Raw genomic sequence first — 18,609 nt, 5'->3', positions numbered from 1 at the left:
ATGTAACGGCGGACCTAATAAAGAAATCTTAATTTTATTTTTTCCCAAATTTAACAGTTGAGCGCATAAATATGTGTAAATATGGGGTATATACTATATAAAACTGCAGTGGAAAAGGTGTTCTTAAATGCTCCCAAAATGCCCAGAATGCAGGAAATGAAACCAAACCAGAAATCATGCCAGAAGTCTGTCAGGCTATAATTTCATCAAATCAAATGCCACAGACACACCTTTTAATTTAATATATATATTTCTAATCCATTTTTCTTTTGATCTGGCATAAAATGAAACATGCAACACGATTTGAAAACAAGGCTGTTCGGGTGTGGAACAGTTTGCCAAATGATATAAGGACTGCACAGGCATACAAAGAATTTGTCGGGCTGATCCGCATCTGGACAGGTCCCAAATGTAAATGCGCCATGTACACATAGCTGCTTTTATTATTTTCTTTGCTGCTTCAAGCTTGGCTTTTTATGTTGATAAAATATTTATTTTAACTGAATCGGGTCCAGTTTTCAAATGACAACTGTTGATTTCTCAGACTTCCAATCATAAATTCATTCCTTCCCCATGTAGAAAATACTAATAACATTTAAAAAACATCATTATCATTATAAACAAACTATTTGATAGAAAGTTTTCATGAAACAAATTTTTATCCTAGCTTCTGCTGTCTGTTTCATACACCGGTAAAACAAGATCTCATTCAGTTACCACGAGTTGTTGGAGAGATTTGCTCTATATGCCTTTCAAGTTGCCAATCTATTTATTTTTATAGCTCTTTGCCAGAACTACCTAGGCCTACCACATATTTGCACTTTTTAATCTTTCTTTAGCATTTCATCTGTTTTCTTGTAATGAGGTGGAGGTCCTGGCATTTATACCCATCAGAAACCAGACAGTACATACAGATTGACAGATGTGACATATAGGTACTCAATTTCCTGATCTTTATTCCTATACAGGGTGCTCAAAAAATTATACAGTTTTTTCTGGGTTCACTGGAAAACTAAGGGAAACGTTTTTCATTTGTTGAGAATATCAGTATAATTTAGACTTGACACATTGAAACGTTTTACGAAAGAATTTGCTATTTTACCGTCATTTATGTTGAATGCTGTCTATATATAACTAATTTTCTGTTCAGCTTTCCCTGACAATGTTGGCCTAATTTTGCAGGAAGATGGCTGCTGCATCGAACTTTCAATGTAACGACACTTTTAATTGGACGCTTTGATTATTCATTCGGATTGTATTTGGGGTTTACGTACAAATTGATCCAAAATGGCAGCCTCCATGTTCCGAAAAGGTTGCAATAAAATTTAAGTGTTTTCCCCTATTTTACGAGCAAAAAAAAAACCAGTTCATACACTGATATACACAAACCTTATGAGCATACAATGTGATAATGCAATATTTTGTGTCACGTCAGCAAATCATATTTTATTTTTACATTTATTGTGTTGGGAAAAACATTTGGATACTAGCTGTCAGTATTTTACTGTAGTATTTTCAGTCATAAATTTTGAAGATGTAATTGAAGTCGTATTGCAACCATCATCTTTTGAGTTTACCTTGGCACAAAATGTTTGAGGGGAGCTTCTTAACCCCATGTCACCATGTGTCTTCGACAACTTACAGTTGTTCTAGTCCAACAAATTTGACACGATCATAGGAAATATTGAGTTATTTTTCTTATAAATGGGCAATATCTCCACTTGCGTCAAACACTTGAAAGACCAAAATAGTGGAGGAAATTTCCGATAAAATTTTCATCGCTGCCGATTTTGGTTTAAATGCTGATTTTGTTGCGAATATGAGATAAATTCAAATGAAACTTACATGTATGAAAAGGGGATTCAATTCCTCATTGTTTATGTAAAAAATTATCAAATATTTTCCAAAACTTTTAATTTTCTGGTGATTTAAACCTATGTATGTACTGGACACAATAAACGTTTGCTGCGTAGACCTACAAGCAATATGAGCAAGCGATAAAACCAATAACTTTATATGATGATGTACTGTGATAAGCTTAACTGCAGTCATGTTTCCAAAGTTTCTTGACATAAAAAATGTAACAGAAAAAAAGAGCTTTAGAAGAGCTTCACAAAACGGTTTAAATTTTGAAAATCTCTATACTAGAATGAAAGCTACAGTAATTTTAATATCAAAATATTTGACGTATTTTTGGACATTTTCACCTATAAAATGACTGTTTGTGACTGAAAGTTTGCGGAACTCTTGTTGGCAAGTTTTTCATTAATTCTGTTCTTATTTTTTCAATTTTTAAGATAAGACATTGAAACTTTCCACTTTTGTGTATTTTTTCCTGCTTTTTTGTTTTTGTTAATATTTCTTATGAGAAAAAAGTTATGAATGAAAAATGCATAATATTAAATGAAACAAATTTTATTTTTAAATACTTCGGCATGTTCTTCTACATGGGTATCAGTTCATATACAGTTCAAGATAACAACAAAATGTTATATCAACATATTACACACATAAAACATAATTATGTACTTTAAAAAGAGTTAAAGAGTTGAATATATAATAAATGATTAATTAGATTATCCTAAAACAGATTTTTAAAAACAATCACAGGATTAAGCAAAAATATAATAATTGGAACAGAAAGTCATCTTACACAAATAAAATGTGATTTACCGTGATCCTGTTGGCTGTTCAGTGAGCTGTAACTCGTGGTGGCCCAATTGAAATCAGTAACAAGTTTGTAATAAAAGTTGTTATACATGTGCCATGCACGTGATAGATGTATCAATCTACTGAAGGGTACAGAATTTATTGTCTCTGTGCTTCCAAACCAGGTTCAGCGAACTTTTAAATGAATTAATATCCTTAGCTTCCACTGTTTCAGCTGGCAATAAATTCCAGTTGTTAACTATTCTGTTAGAAAACCTATTTTTGTCCAAATCAAGAACTGGTATGATTTTTCCTAAGTTTGTAGATATGACCCAGATTTGAATTTGATGCGCTGTTAATGTTTTCAGCTGTAACATTCTCGTATCCCCTCATGATTTTGAATATTTGTAACATATCAGAATGATCTCTTCTGTAAGCAAGTGTCGGAAGGCCTAGAATTTTAAGTCTTTGTTCGTAGTTCATGTCTTTCAGCCCCGTGACTATTTTGGTAGCCCTACGCTGTACATTTTCCACAGAGATAATATCCTTTTTATAAGTTGGAGACTTGAACTTATACAGTATGTTGCAAATATGTTGCACTTGAATAAATAAAGTTGAATGTTTCAATGACTGTAAGTCTAGAAGAATTTGAGTCAATCATTTTTCAACATTTTTTCCAGCAATTCTAGATTTCCCTACATACCGAAAGAGTTCAACAACACCATTCTTTACATTTGACGAGGATAGTTCATAGTTCAGTTACGTTTCCAGAATCAGTACATTTATTATCTAAGTTTTATTTGCTGAAAAAGGTCACCAGGATATTCCATTATGCTACAGAAGGTGATAATTGCATAACATGGCACCAGTTAACTACAAAATAAAAATTAAACGTTAGAAAAACCTCACACATAGGAGAAGTATGCTTGAACGTTCGTATCTGAATTCTGAATTATAATAGGTGCCCGCAAGCATCACTGCCCATTATTTTTCCAATATTACTCAGTATTTTGGTAATTTAAACTTCAGTTTCTTCCTCGCTCGGCTTTGTGAAGAAAAATTAGAGCTATTGCACTCGCCCCTGTGTCGTCATCGCTGTTGGTTCAAGTTTTTGATAAAAGTCAAATATCTCTATTACTATCAAAGCTATTAACTTGAAACTTAAAATAGTTATTTACTGTCAAAGTCTACACCATGAGAAACAATCCCCAGAACTCTGATTGAATTTTGACAGAGTTATGCCTCTTTTTAACTTAGAATGTTTTGGTTAGTCTTTGATAAAGTCAAATATCTCTGTTACTATCAAAGCTTTTGACTTGAAGCTTAAAGTAGTTATTTACTATCAAAGTCTACTCCAGGAGAAACAATCCCCATAACTCTGATTTGAATTTTGACAGAGTTATGCACCTTTATAACTCAGAATTTTTTTGTTAAAGTTTTATAAAGTTTTACTAGCAAAGCTCTAATTGAGAGTCAAGCACTGAGAAAAGTCAAGCGTGCTGTCTTACGGACAGCTCTTGTTATATGTATATAATATTTTCTGATCCTTAAGTCAGCATTTGTTTGTATCTTATGACAGAAAAATCTGACTTTAACTGATTATAAACTTTGTAAATACTAAAGTTTTCCCAATACATTGTGTGATAATTCCTGTAATGTATTTGAGCCGTGCCATGGGAAAACCAACATAGTGGGTGTGCGACCAGCATGGATCCAGACCAGCCTGCGCATCCGCGCAGTCTGGTCAGGATCCATGCTGTTCGCTAACAGTTTCTCCAATTCCAGTAGGCTTTAAAAGCGAACAGCATGGAGCCTGACCAGACTGCGCGGATGCACAGGCTGGTCTGGATCCATGCTGGTCGCACACCCACTATGTTGGTTTTCCCATGGCATGGCTCATTTAATTGTGTGTATATGGTTAATACTGCACCAATTATCTCATCACCATGAGATGTCACATCCTTAATTGGTTGTATATTAACAACACCATCAATTATCTCATCACTACATTAGTGCCTGTGATTGATTAACACTTCTTGATCGATAGATCAGTTGTAGAAATTGTACATTGATGACCAGATTGCTTTATATCATTCCTATTTAGATAATTTTACCCTTTTAAAACACTTCTCATGAATTTGACTTTATTCAAACATATTTGCATATCCTCGTGTAGTATTTGTATAATACCTTGGGTGAAAATAGTTTTCTGTCTGTCTGCTTGTATGTTCAAACTCACTGACTTTAGGTCATTTTTTGTTTGTTTTTGAGCATTAAAGCCATCAAAAGTTCAAAATAGTAACATGTGTTGGTTTAGGGGCGGCTAGAGCTAAAAATAGGAATACCTTTAAACAATTTTTAGTCATGAACTGCTTAATGGATCTTCATCCAATTTGGTCTGTAGCATCATTGTAAGATCCTCTCTCAAATTTGTTCAAATGGAGGCACTAGCTAAAAATAGAAATACCTTTAAACAACTTCTTCTCATGAACCACTTGATGGATGTTCATCAGACTTGGTTTGTAGCATCAATGTACAGTCCTCTCTCAATTTTGTTCAAATAGGGGCACTTGGGCTCTTTTAGGGGTCACTAGATGTAAACTTAAAAGCTTTTAAACAACTTCTACTCATGAACAGCTTGATGGTGCCTCATCAAATTTGGTCTGTTACACCATTGTTAGGTCCTTTCGCATTTTTGTTCAAATGGAGGCACTTAGCCCCTTTTAGGAGCTGCTAGAGCTAAAAATAGAAATACCTTTAAACTATTTACTCTTATTAACTGCTTAATGGGTCTTCATCAAGCTTGGTCTGTAGCGTCATTGTAACACACTCTTCCAGTTTTTTTTTCAAATGTGGGTACTTGGCCCTTTTTAGGTGCCATTAGGGCTAAAAATAGAAAAATATTTCAACAACTTCTTATGAACGGCATGATGGATCTCTATCAAACTTGGTATGTAGAATCATTGTAAGGTTCTCATTAAAATTTGTTCAACTGAGGGCACTTGACCTTTTTCATTTTATTATTTTTTTGTATGCTAAACATAGGTACTACCATTCATCATTCAGTGTGTCATATGTTTACTCAAGGGCCATTCAGGGCCATTATGGCCGAGGTCCTCTTGTTTGAATGAGCTCTTTTTATGCCCCCGAAGGGAGGTATATAGTTTTTGAACTGTCTGTCAGTCTGTCCGCAATTTTCGAGTCCGGTCCATATCTTTGTCATCCATGGATGGATTTTCAAATAACTTGGCATGAATGTGTACCACAGTAAGACAACGTGTCGCGCGCAAGACCCAGGTCCGTAGCTCAATGGTCAAGGTCACACTTAGACGTTAAAGGTTATTTTTCATGATAGTGCATTCGTGTCCGGTCCATATCTTTGTCATCGATGGATGGATTTTCAAATAACTTGGCATGAATGTGTACCACAGTAAGACGACGTGTCGCGCTCAAGACCCAGGTCCGTAGCTCAAAGGTCAAGGTCACGCTTAGACGTTAAAGGTCATATTTCATGATAGTGCATTGATGGGCGTGTCCGGTCCATATCTTTGTCATTCATGCAGGGATTTTAAAATTATTGGGCATGAATGTGTACCACAGTAAGACGACGTGTCGCGCGCAAGACCCAGGTCCGTAGGTCAAAGGTCCTAAACTCTAACATCGGCCATAACTATTCATTCAAAGTGGCATCGGGGGCATGTGTCATCCTATGGAGACAGCTCTTGTTCTGACTTTATAATATAATTCAAGGTGGCACGTGTCATACAATGTTTACACCATTGATTCTTGTTCTGATAAGAATCATTATCATTATTTGCAGGTTTATATAGAGCGCGAAGTTTTTGTGTCATAAAGCATGAACTGGAGTCAGTGTTTTCACTACAGAGACAACAGTGTCGTCTCAGAAAGACAGCAGCTGTTTCTAAAAAGTCAAAAAGGTGAGAGGACTCCATGTTTTCTTTGTAAAGAATTCATGATTACTGTCACACATGATAATCTTTATATTATATTTATTGAATTCATGTGTCAAAGTGATTGAGAATATTAAATAGTGAAAATAAAACTGTCATGAATATTTCACAGTCCAAAATACTTAGTTACAATAAGGTTATAAATGGTCCTTCGCCGTCCAAAAAAATGTTTGTTTGACCTCTGAAATTGACCTTGTGTCTTGGTATGCTATTGTGATCAACCTGTGTCTGTCATCCGTTGGACTTTGTCATCCACCGTAAACAGTTTGACTGTTAACACTTTAGAGGTCACAATTTTGGTCCAATATTTTTGAAACTTGGTAAGAATATTATCCTCTATAAAATCTGGCCAGAGTGTGTTACTGGATCATCTGAGGTCAAAAACTAAGTCACTAGGTCAGTTAATAGGAAACCCTTGTTAACACTTAAGGGGCCACATTTTTCTACTTGATCTTCATAAAATTTTAGAATGTTTGTCTCTGTAAAGTCTAGGTCTAGTTTGAAACTGGATTACCTGAGATCTTAAACTAGGTTACCAAGTCAGATCATAGAAAAACCTTTTAAAACTAAAAAAAAACATTTTCTACTTGACTACTTGATTATCATAAATATTTGTCTGAATGTTTGTCTCTAAATTGGATTTCTAGAGGTCAAAGACTAGGTCACTAGGTCAAATAATAGAGAAACCTTTTAAACATTTTAGAAGCTATATTTTCAATTTGATTATCATAAAACTTTGTCAGAATGTTTGTTAATTGCACTGAAGAGGCCAATTTTTCCATGTGATCATCATAAGTCTTTGCCAGAATGTTTGTTAATAGCACTAAAGAGGCCATTTTTTCCATGAGATCATCATAAAACTTTGTCAGAATGTTTGTTAATAGCACTAAAGAGGCCAATTTTTCCATGTGATCATCATAAAACTTTGCCAGAATGTTTGTTAATAGCACTAAAGAGGCCAATTTTTCCATGTGATCATCATAAGTGTTTGCCAGAATGTTTGTTAATAGCACTAAAGAGGCCAATTTTTCCATGTGATCATCATTTAAGTGTTTGCCAGAATGTTTGTTAATAGCACTAAAGAGGCCAATTTTTCCATGTGATCATCATAAAACTTTGTCAGAATGTTTGTTAATAGCACTAAAGAGGCCAATTTTTCCATGTGATCATCATAAAACTTTGTCAGAATGTTTGTTAATAGCACTAAAGTGGCCACTTTTTCCATGTGATCATCATAAGTCTTTGCCAGAATGTTTGTCTCTGCAAAAAAATGTCAGAATTTCTCTCTAGTCTATGAAATCTATGTTAGGTTGTCAAAAGTAAATCACAAGGTTAAATCATAGAAAAACCTTCTCAATAGTTTGGAGGCTGCATATTCTACCTAATTATCATGATACTTGGTCAGAATGTTTGCCTGTTTAAAATCTAGAAAAAAATTATAACTTGGTCACTGGGTCAGATCATTGAAAAAAAAAACTTGGTTGATGATCTACTTGACTTACATAATTGAAACATGGTCATAATGTTTATCTCTACGCAGTTTTCTGTAAATAATATCCCAGAAATTTTTCTTCATTGACCCTATTACCAGTTTGTTTCAAAATAATTTCACAGAATTAATGAGATATTTTCCATGCGTGACCCTCTATCAACAATTGTTCACTCAGTTGTGCGATTTAGGGCCATCATGGCCCTCTTGTTTTAGGATGGCCCTGTCAGCCTATTTTTAATTGCTTCTATTACTTGACACTTCAGATTCATATGAAGTACCACTGTATTATTGTTTCATTGTAAGCAAGTGAATTTTTTATTCTCCCAAAGCCTGGAAAAAATGCTTATAGTAGCCATATTATTTCGTCCTGAAATTTCTTGTCTCAACTGTAACTTAAAAACAATTTAAAAAAGGATTACAATAAAAGTTTACATTAACCTTTAGCCTGCTGGTGGCCAGTAATTCTGCCTTTGTGACCAGTGCAGACCAAGAACAGCCTGCACGTCTGTGTGGGCTGATCTTGGTCTGCACTGTTCGCTATTCAGTTATTAAATTTTCAGTGAACACCCCTTTGATAAACAAGTGGTACTGCCCAAATTGAATAATGCACCGGTCCATTGTAGAAAATTAGCAGAGTAAAGGTTAATGATAAGCCTGATGAGATAGGGCAGATGCAAGAATCAGGTCTGTACCTTCAAGGTAAATGTCATTTTTGGGTTGTGATGGAGGGACATTGATCATTTATTTTAGAGGTCAGGGGGAAGGGATATTGACCACTTATTAGTGACATCTCTTGTTTTATCTTGCAGAGATGAACCAGTAGTGCCAGTGAAGAAATTCCTGAGACAGACACCTATACATAGTATATACATCATGGAGGATTATCCGGTACAGAAATTTGGGTTTGAGGAGTGTGTTGAAATGCACAAGGAGGCTGCCCAACCAAAGATGACCAATACTCTACATGCACAAATCTATGCTGATATACAGCTTAACATGAACACCAATAAAAAGGTTAACTTTATGTTGAACAGGGACTCTTAACCCTTACCCTGCTAAATTTCTATGATGAACTTGTCCATCTTTCATTTTGAACAGTACTGTTAACTGTTAAAAGGGGTCTTTACCAAAAAGATACTGACTGAAAGGCAAACAATGCAGATCGTGATTAGACTGCATGGATGGAATTCAGCAAAATTATATGTGCTCCGTCAGTAAATTCCATTTTTGTTCATTTAATTTGCACAGTTTGGGGAGTATCTATCGGTTATACTGTTGTTGAATTGAGTTATGACAGGCAGAGCCAATTGAATTACTTACACGTTATCTCTATTCAGTATCGCTGATTATTCAGGACTTGACTGAGATAACTTTTTTCATAAAGAAAGCCTTCTTGATGCCCTGTGGAGCATTTTTGGATTTACTGAGCTGCTTGAAAATGCCTAATTTCTTTCCTGGTACATCAGTCCTTCCACCAACAGAAATACTACAAACATTTTATATGCTGCTGGATCTTTAAGGTAGTTCTGCACGTTTGATAAACCGGAAGTGATGGCGTAATGTCATTTATCCGGAAAACGTAGAATAAAGCCTGGATTCGGCGTACAGAAATGAAAATCATTTTGAGTTAATGGCAAACCGTGAGTAAATTTATTACAATGGCACTATTACTATATTTCTGACGTCAAACTATGATATTAAAATATATGACACGTTATATGATTCAAAATAATGTCTTAAAATTAGCGTGAAATGTCCAGTTCACTTTAATCATGGTCATATATCTCAAAAATAAGCACATGGACCTATAAATTTTATTTCACCATATTATAGGCCATGTGTTTATTTACAACTGTGAGAAGTTTCATCAAAATCTACATTGTAAAAAAAATTCTATTCACAAAAATGTTATAAAAGTTATGATTTTCTCATGAAATACTGCATGAGGTCCACATTTTTCAGATCAGTCTAGCAAAAAATCAAGCACACAACCTTATCTTTTTTATTTTCTGAATTTTCTAGGTATATTCTGAAGTTTTGAAAAATCAGAGTTAAATCAAATTCTGCATAGTAGAAAAAAATTTGATCCAAACGTGCAGAACTACCTTCAATCAACAAATTCATTTTGATTTAAATTTATCTATATAATTATATGTTATCATTTTTATTGCAGACAAAGTTTATGAGGAATATACGAGGGTTGTTAGAGTTTCCACACAAGTTTGATCATCAACAGAAGAAAGATATTTTTGTTTTTAGTGAGGTACTAATCATTTGGGAAAATGTGCCAGTTGAGCTTTTTGATATCAACATGTTTATTAATTAAATAAGACTGAAACCAATTATTTATTAAGAAAATAGTTTCGTTTTATTTATTGACAAGTCATTGAAGTTACAATAGATATGTTCATCAAAATCAGTTATACAGTCAAACGTCTTCTGCTCGAACTCAGTAGGACCAGCAAAATTTGTTCGAGTTATCAGTAGTTTGAGCCATCAACAATATACATTAGAAAGTAATTTTGGAGGGACCTGATGAGTTCAAGGGATGGGTGGTGTTCAAATCACTTTATTCCTGTTATTACCTGATGGATTTGCTCCAAACTTAAAGTACTTATTGCTCATCATTGACAACATCAAATGACACAAGGGCCATTACTCTGGCTCCAATATTGTATGAATTATGCCCCTTTTTTACTTAGTATATCAGGTCAAAGTTTAGACATTTTTTATATGTTTTTCCAAAATTTTTAGGCATATTCAAATGCCAGAATCATATCTCTGTTATAAACTGAATTAGCATTTAGAAGTTGTTAATTTATACCAAGATCCATGATATACCACAGCCTTGGTAGGCTATTGGTAGAGTGCCCTCCTTGAGTGCAGGAGGTCATGGGTTCACTCTCTTGGCGTGTCATACCAAAGATATGAAAAACGGTATAAGTAACTTCCTCCCTTGACATTTAGGATAGTTGTAGGACTTGTCATTCCGATGTCATGTTGGTTGGATATCATGTTATGTTTCTGTAATGTGATATTCCAATGAGGCAGTACTATAAAGTTGAGCATTGTGCTCACTGTTACAAGTAGACACCATTATTTACATTACTGAAAAACTGTTGGAAAAAAAAACACACACAATCTGAATACTCACAGACTCCATGATATATCAGTGTAATTTCTGTCAATGTCAGACAGCCCTACAGCTTTGACTTGTTATGTTTTTGTTATAACAGAATCCATTAGACTGGGAACGTTGTAAAGAACTGGGAGCTACGACTGTTGGAGGTGAAGAAATTATTGGTTATGTAAGTGTTTTAAATTAGTTACTTTCGTTTAATGTCCATGAATGCTTTTTTTAGCTCAACTGAACCAAAGATTCAGGGTGAGCTTTTAGTATTGGTGGATGCTCTGGCATCCATTTTCAACAGTTTTACTTATTAATAAACATCTTCTCCTCTGAAAATGCTAGTCAGAATTTCACCAGTCTTGGTCTGTTTCATCGTTATAAAGTCCTCTCTCAAACTTACTATAATGAGGGCACTGGGCTCTTTTTAGAGGTCACTAGAACTAAAAATAGAAATCCCTTTAGACAATTTCTTTTCATGAACTGCTTGATGGATCTTCATGTAACTTGGTCTGTAGAGTCATTGTAAGGTCCTCTCTCACATTTGTTAAAATGGGGGAACTTGGGCCTCTTTTAATGGCCACAAGATTTAAAAGTAGAAAACCCTGTAAACAGCTTCTTCGCATGGACAGCTTGATGTATCTTGTTCTGTAGTGTCATTAGAAGTTCCTCTCTATATTCAGATGGGGGCTGCTGGGGGTAAAGATAGAAAAAGCGTAAAACAACTTCATCAGACTTGATCTATAACATCATTATAATGTCCCAATATTAAGCTCAACTATCCGAAGAATAAGGAGAGCTATCCCACTCACCACAACATCGGTGTCATACCTTCATTAAGTTCTTAGTATCAACAGTATTAAAACCTTCTGAAATTTGAAACTTTCAACACTTGTTAACTATCACCATGTGCTTTTTTAGGCAAGAATACAGAACTCTATCAAGGATTTTGTTTGGATTATGGATATGGCCCCTTTTAACTTACAAATCTTAGTTAAGTTTTTCGTACCAGTTCTTATTTTGTGTAAATTGACATAGGACTTTGAAACTTTTATCTCTTGTTTATTATAACACTCTCTACCTGTAAACAAGAGTACATAACTCTGTCAAGTATTTTGGCTGAATTATAGCCCTATTTGGAGTTGGAATTGCTTCAGTTTTTGTACAAGTCCATGTTTTGTCAAAACTATTTGACATTTGACTTTGAAACTTTGAACACTTCTACACCATCATGATCTCCATCTGTAATCAAGGGTATGTAACTATATCAAAGATATTTGGCTGTATTTTGTCCCTTTTTGGACTTGGAAATCAGTTAAGTTTTTCGTACCAGTCCATATTTCGTCGAAACTGTTTGACATATGGCTTTGAAACTTTGACTTTTACCTTCATCGTCTCCATTATTATGTAGGCAAGACTACTTAACTAGGACAAGGATTTTGGCTCAGTTATGGCCCTGTTTTGACATAGAAATTAGAAATCTGAAAATCTTTGGTAATATTTTGACCCCATACTTACATCAATTCTTCGAATAGTCAAGAGCGCTGTCAACAGACAGCTCTGGTTAAACCAGTGCTCTGTGGTTTGACACATGATTTTGATGATTTACATATGGCAAGTGTTTATCATTGTTTGGTCAGTGGTAAATCTTTTGAGAACTGAAACATGAACAGTGCGCTGTTAACAGACAGCTCTTGTTTCAAATGGGAGCACTTTGCCAGTTCAAGGCCTCTAGAACTAAAAATAGAAAGTCATTAAACTACTTATCATCATGAACCACTTGATGGAACTTCATCAAACTTGGTCTGTAGAATCATTGTAAGGTCCTCTCTCAATTTTGTTCAAACAGATGCACTTGGCCCCGTTTAGGGGCCACTAGAGGTGAACATAGAAAACATTTAAACAACTTCTTCTCATGAACTGCTTAATGGATCTTCATCAAACTTGGTCTGTAGCATCAATGTAAAGCACTCTCCCATTTTCTTTTCAAATGGAGGCAGTTGGCCCCTTTGAGAGGCAATCAAAGCTAAAAATAGAAAAACTTAAAAATTTGTTCTTTGAAACATCTAGATTGATCTTCATCAGACTTTATCTATAATACCATTGTAAGGTCCTCTCTTGTCTGCTTGCTTTTGAGGAGGTGCTATCGTGACCCCAGTGGGTTTTGAATCTCTGAGTGGCTAACACATTATCCACGAGACCATCAATAGCCAGGTTCATAAATTGTCTTGGAACCCCTTATCTGAAAGAGCGGGGCGTATTATGTGAACACCCATGGCGGCGGGTGGGCTGGCATTGTCCAAAAGCATGTCCGCTCTCTAAGTCAAATAGTTTTCATCCGATCTTCACCAAACTTGGTGACAATGTTTTTGGGCATATAATCTCAGCCAAGTTTGATAACCAGCAAAATCGCCCCAGGCACTCTTGAGTGATGGCCCTTGAATTACTCAAAATCTGCAAATTTAGCCTTGTTGGCTCTCTAAGTCAAACAGTTTTCATCCAATCTTCACCAAACTTGCTGACAATGTTTGTGGGCATAATATCTCGGCCAAGTTCAATAACCAGCAAAATCGGCCCAGGCACTCTTGGATTATGGCCCTTGAATTATTCGAAAAACTGCAAATTTAGACCTGTCCACTCTCTAAGTTGAACAATTTTCATCTGATCTTCCACAAACTTGCAGATAATTTTTTTTGGGCATAATATATCAGCCAAGTTCGATAAACAGCCAAATCGCCCCTGCCCTCTTGGATTATGGCCCTTAAATTAGGCCAAGTTCGATGCTGGGCGTATTTTGTGACAGTCTGCCACTCTTGTTTACATTTTAGTGTCATCTTAAATATAATCAAGAAAACTTAATATTAATACACATATTTAATGATTTCAGTGGATTATTGAAATATTGGAGTAAAATATATCTGTACACTTAAATGTGGTTGAATATGAATTATAAATAACTGAGAATTTTAATCTAAAGTACACTTTGAGAAAGGCTAAAATTTCCTAAATCATACATAATTATTGACAAAGGTAAAAATGTATGTTTCGTTTTCTAACATTAACATTGTGATGCTGTGAAATTGCCTGCAGCATCACATGAATGAAATAGGTGAAATTTTGTTGCAGCCAGTTAATAGACATGAAATACACAGAAAGTTTGTTTGTTTTACACGTAAGATAAAATCATATTTGAGCCGCACCATGAGAAAACCAACATAGTGGGTTTGCGACCAGCATAGATCCAGACCAGCGTGCACATATGTGCAGTCTGGTCAGGATCCATGCTGTTTGCTTTCAAAGTCTTGCAATTAGAGAAACTGTTAGCGAACAGCATGGATCCTGACAAGACTGCGCAGGCTGGTCTGGATCCATGCTGGTCGCAAAGCCACTATGTTGGTTTTCTCATGGCACGGCTCAAATCATATTTCATTAATGAACATCAGATTTTAAATTTTCACTTATGAGTGGCATACTGTAAAAGCACATATTTTCACTGGGTCAAAATTTTGCGAATTTGAAATTTCGAGTATGTTCGCCAGGTTTAATATTCGTAAAATTGTAAAACTGGTTTCCTGCTTGAATTTGAATAATACTAATTTTGAATATTTACGTGAGGATTAATTTTCGCAATATGTAGGGCCTTGCGAATATATATTGAAATTTAAACCCTTGCGAAAATTTCTGCTTTTACAGTATTGCATCTGTAGTTCTGTTGGTGAAACTTGTGTTCTATTTTCAGATAAGCCAGGGTATTATCAGTAAATCTGATATTGAAAAATGTGATTTTATGTTCGCCACACCAGCCATAGCAGCAAAACTCTTAAAACAGAGAGGACTTTTGATGGACAAAACACCAACGTTAACCAATGGTTTGTTCATTTGATTCTTAATAAATACTTTTACAGAATCTACAACATAAATTTAATGTATCCATAAAGTTTCAGTAAAAATTACAGCTTTTATTTTGCAAGTAAATAGAAACTGACAAAAATTAAAATCTGTAATGCGAGGCCACCTTGGCCGAGTGGTTAAAGTTGCTGACTGAATCACATGAGTGATGTGGGTTAAAAATCTTAACCTTTACCCTACTAAATTTCTATAATGGACTGGTCCAACATTCAATTTGAAGGGGTGTGTACTGAAAATTTACTGACTGAATAGTGAACAGTGCAGACCATGATCAGACTGCACAGATGTGCAGGCTGATCTTAGTTTGCACTGGTCGCAAAGGCAGAATCATATGCCGACAGCGGGCTAAAGGTTAATTTGGGTGTAGAATTCTTACTGTGAGGCAGATGTTTAGATGACTAACAGAAAGTCAGTGAGTCTACCCAGGTGCCTGCTCATGCCTGAGACAATGTCCAGAATGGTCCTTGGGGTCTTCCTCCACCATTAATAGCTGGAAAGGTCGCTGTATGACCTGAGTTGTGCTGGTTTGATTCTAAACAAAGCAAAAAAAATTGTATTGCACTCTATTGAGATTCTTTTCCATATTTTGTATGTGTCTGGACTACTTGCATAATCTCACTATTAAACCAATTAATAAATAGTTTTGTTTTAGGAGTTTACAAGTTTACACTCACTTCTGACTAAAATGAAATGAAAAATAGGTTGAGGTATATAATTAAAGTTTCATTTTAACAGCATGTTGATCTGGGATGTATTTAGCGGTCATTGATTTCACCACACCTGATCATACTTGGTGGCTGCACACAGTGTGTGATCAAGGTTTGGCAAAATCTACTCAAGCAAAGCACAGCATCCCATGCCAGGATGCTGTTATAATGACCGTATGGTATTTCTAAATGTGAATTGTTTTACCATGAGCTTGGGTCCAAACTAGTGTGGTAAAGATTATTTAGGTAACAGCACCTAGCAAAATACCTTCAATTGCATTACCATCACAAGCAGAAAAAAATGTGTAAAATAAAAATCTGAACTTCAGTGTGTCTCAGAGATCTCAAAAGATCTGTTAACATCTGACAGAAGTAGAAGTATGCAATGAGAATATCATGGTGTTATTTGAAGATCTTCTAAAGAGATCATAGTTTTTAGCTTGACTTTTTCCTATATTTATATGGAGGAAACTCTTAAACTCTTGCTCAAAAACCAATTACCAATTCCAGTTTGTTAAAAAAGAGGTTGTAGTCACTTTTTTCTATATGTATATAGTGGAAACTTTAAAAAATCTTTAGTGGAAACTTTAAAAACCTCTATGTATATAGTGCAGCCTGTTTGAAATTGTCTCTAAATATCCTATATCGATTTTTGGTTTAGATTTGTATGTAAGCTGGTATATCAGTACCCTCTAATTGGAATGGATTGAAACCTCACACACTTGTCTACTATGCTGAACTGACATGCATTACACAGGTTCAATAACTCTTTGCATTTTAACAAAATTGAGGCCCCTTTTTTGACTGTTATTATATTCATTCAGTTGACAAGGCTCTTGAATAGCATTGCTGTCCTCCGACAGCTCTTTTTAAATCTGGTCTGTAGATGAGAGAGCTCTGCTGAAAGAACTGAAGCGCAAGTTGATTTAAAGATGGTATGAAGTGAATATTTTCAACAGAATTTCAAATAACCTAGATATATAACCAACACGATTATGAATAGACTTTACACTCTATCTTTCAGGATGTATAGTGTCTGAATTTGAACCAGTATTAAAGAAATATATGGAAGGTGTAAAGTATAAATCTCACAAAGAATCTGACAGTATTGGCAGAGTTCAGATTCCCTTTGGACAGGTAATACTATACAACTTTTGTCTTTCAACTATGTATCAATGAGGATTCATCAACCTGGAAAAAGTGGTATTGTCCTTAGTTGATATAACTTTTCCAAGGGTTATAACATCCACATTTCGAGCAAACTTAAAGAAGACAACAGCTGTTTTCTTATTGAATTCACCATGAACATCATTTTGCAAATATTAAACTTCGCGAATATACTCAAAATTTTGAATTTTGAACCAGCGAAAATATGTGCTTTTACAGTGTTTGAATTAGTTTTGTCGATTTCAAAACTTTACACCAGTACATGAAATTTGTATCCTGTGACAAATGGGGAATATAAATCACTATGTTCTTACATTTCAACAGCTTAACCAGGAGACTGAGGAATTAGAAGAAAATTTTACCTACATGTTATCTGTATTATCCGGTTTAAAACCTAAAAATCAAGGTAAGAAAAATGGCCTTTCGTTTGTTTAAGTTTATTGTTATGAAGACAATGAAAGCGATATCTCTTCTTGCAGGACTACTTTTACTTACTGTAAAAACAGAAATATTCATGAGGGTTTAATTTTTGCTATATTGCGAGGTCCCTCACCTGGTGAATAGTAATCCTCACCTAAATATTTACAATTTGTATAATGCAAGCAAGAAAATCTTGTCATTGCACTAACCCTTTTCAACATATCAAATTATGATAGAAATGGCAATATTTACAAGTCGGACAGGTTCTGTGTTTTCCATAATATAAGTGCAAAACTTTTTGCCTTATATTGTTGGCCTTTTTACGATTTTGTTTAATCTTTGGAAAAATGTTTATTAGTAAGATATCTGTTTTTTGTTTTCCATTTTGCAATATTTTTTCATTTTGGTAGAACTATTTGTCACAACATTGTGGTGTCTGGTCTTAAGTTTCCCTTCTCAAATCTTTAAGGTCAAGGCCAAGAATGTCTAAGATACACCACTACTGCAGCCTAGGTCATAACAGTATTACCAGTATTCAGATTTTATTTTAAAGTTTGTAGAAGTATGTACAATAAATCTGAGGTGCACAGTTACTGCCTTCCAATTTTCAAGGTCAAAGTCATGGAGATGACATATGATGTCTGAGCAATAACATTTGCCTTCCATTACTCTGTCCTAGTCTCTGCCATCTTTATCATAAAAAATTAAATGATTTCTAATGATCGCAAAACTTGTTATACATTGAAGTCAGCAAGAGCCTCCAGTATGAACTACATTGTGGTTGATTAAGAATTGTTGATTATTTGCAAGGAAACAAATTCATATATGTAACAGTTCTAAATAACCGTCAATATGTCAGGAATCAATTTGGTGGTCAAGATATCTGAAAATTACCAGTTGCAGTTTTTGTGGGTTTCCCATAGAGAGCTGATGCATTGACTTTAAGAATAATTCACCTCTTTTCATTTTTCAGCGGCATTATTACAGACTATGCGACTTATAGCCCCACCATCTACAGAGATATTTGAACTAGATCTAGAAACTTACAGACAACGACTAGTGGAGAGTCAGAGCAAAACTGAGGAAGACTCAGACGAGGATGACTAAAGTGCTTTGTTTGAAAACTGATAAAACTGTATTTAAAATAAATAAATATGTTGTGTATTA

The 18,609-nt window shown here is 34.9% G+C and overlaps 2 protein-coding genes across 2 annotated transcripts in view; one reads left to right on the top strand and one right to left on the bottom strand.

Annotated features, from left to right (window-relative positions):
* The window catches only part of LOC123563394 (CCR4-NOT transcription complex subunit 6-like), an 82,639-nt gene extending 81,420 nt beyond the window's left edge, over nt 1–1,219 (bottom strand). Inside the window, exon 1 of the mRNA XM_045356151.2 lies at nt 1,103–1,219. The gene's annotated coding sequence lies outside the window, so the exon portion shown is untranslated. The remainder of the gene's footprint in view (nt 1–1,102) is intronic.
* A 20-nt stretch (nt 1,220–1,239) lies between these two features.
* On the top strand, nt 1,240–18,609 carry LOC123563392 (50S ribosomal protein L1-like). Its single transcript, XM_045356149.2, has 9 exons — nt 1,240–1,312; nt 6,470–6,587; nt 8,922–9,126; nt 10,286–10,375; nt 11,349–11,420; nt 14,979–15,108; nt 16,880–16,992; nt 17,347–17,428; nt 18,416–18,609. The coding sequence occupies exons 1-9, from the start codon at nt 1,288–1,290 to the stop codon at nt 18,547–18,549; spliced, it is 969 nt and encodes a 322-aa protein (XP_045212084.2). The 5' UTR covers nt 1,240–1,287; the 3' UTR covers nt 18,550–18,609.

The sequence above is a fragment of the Mercenaria mercenaria genome, chromosome 2 (genome assembly GCF_021730395.1).
Source record: "Mercenaria mercenaria strain notata chromosome 2, MADL_Memer_1, whole genome shotgun sequence".
Taxonomy (NCBI): Eukaryota; Metazoa; Mollusca; class Bivalvia; order Venerida; family Veneridae; genus Mercenaria; species Mercenaria mercenaria.
The sequence above is the reverse complement of the archived record's forward strand: the minus strand, read 5'-3'. Positions and strand labels throughout refer to the sequence as shown.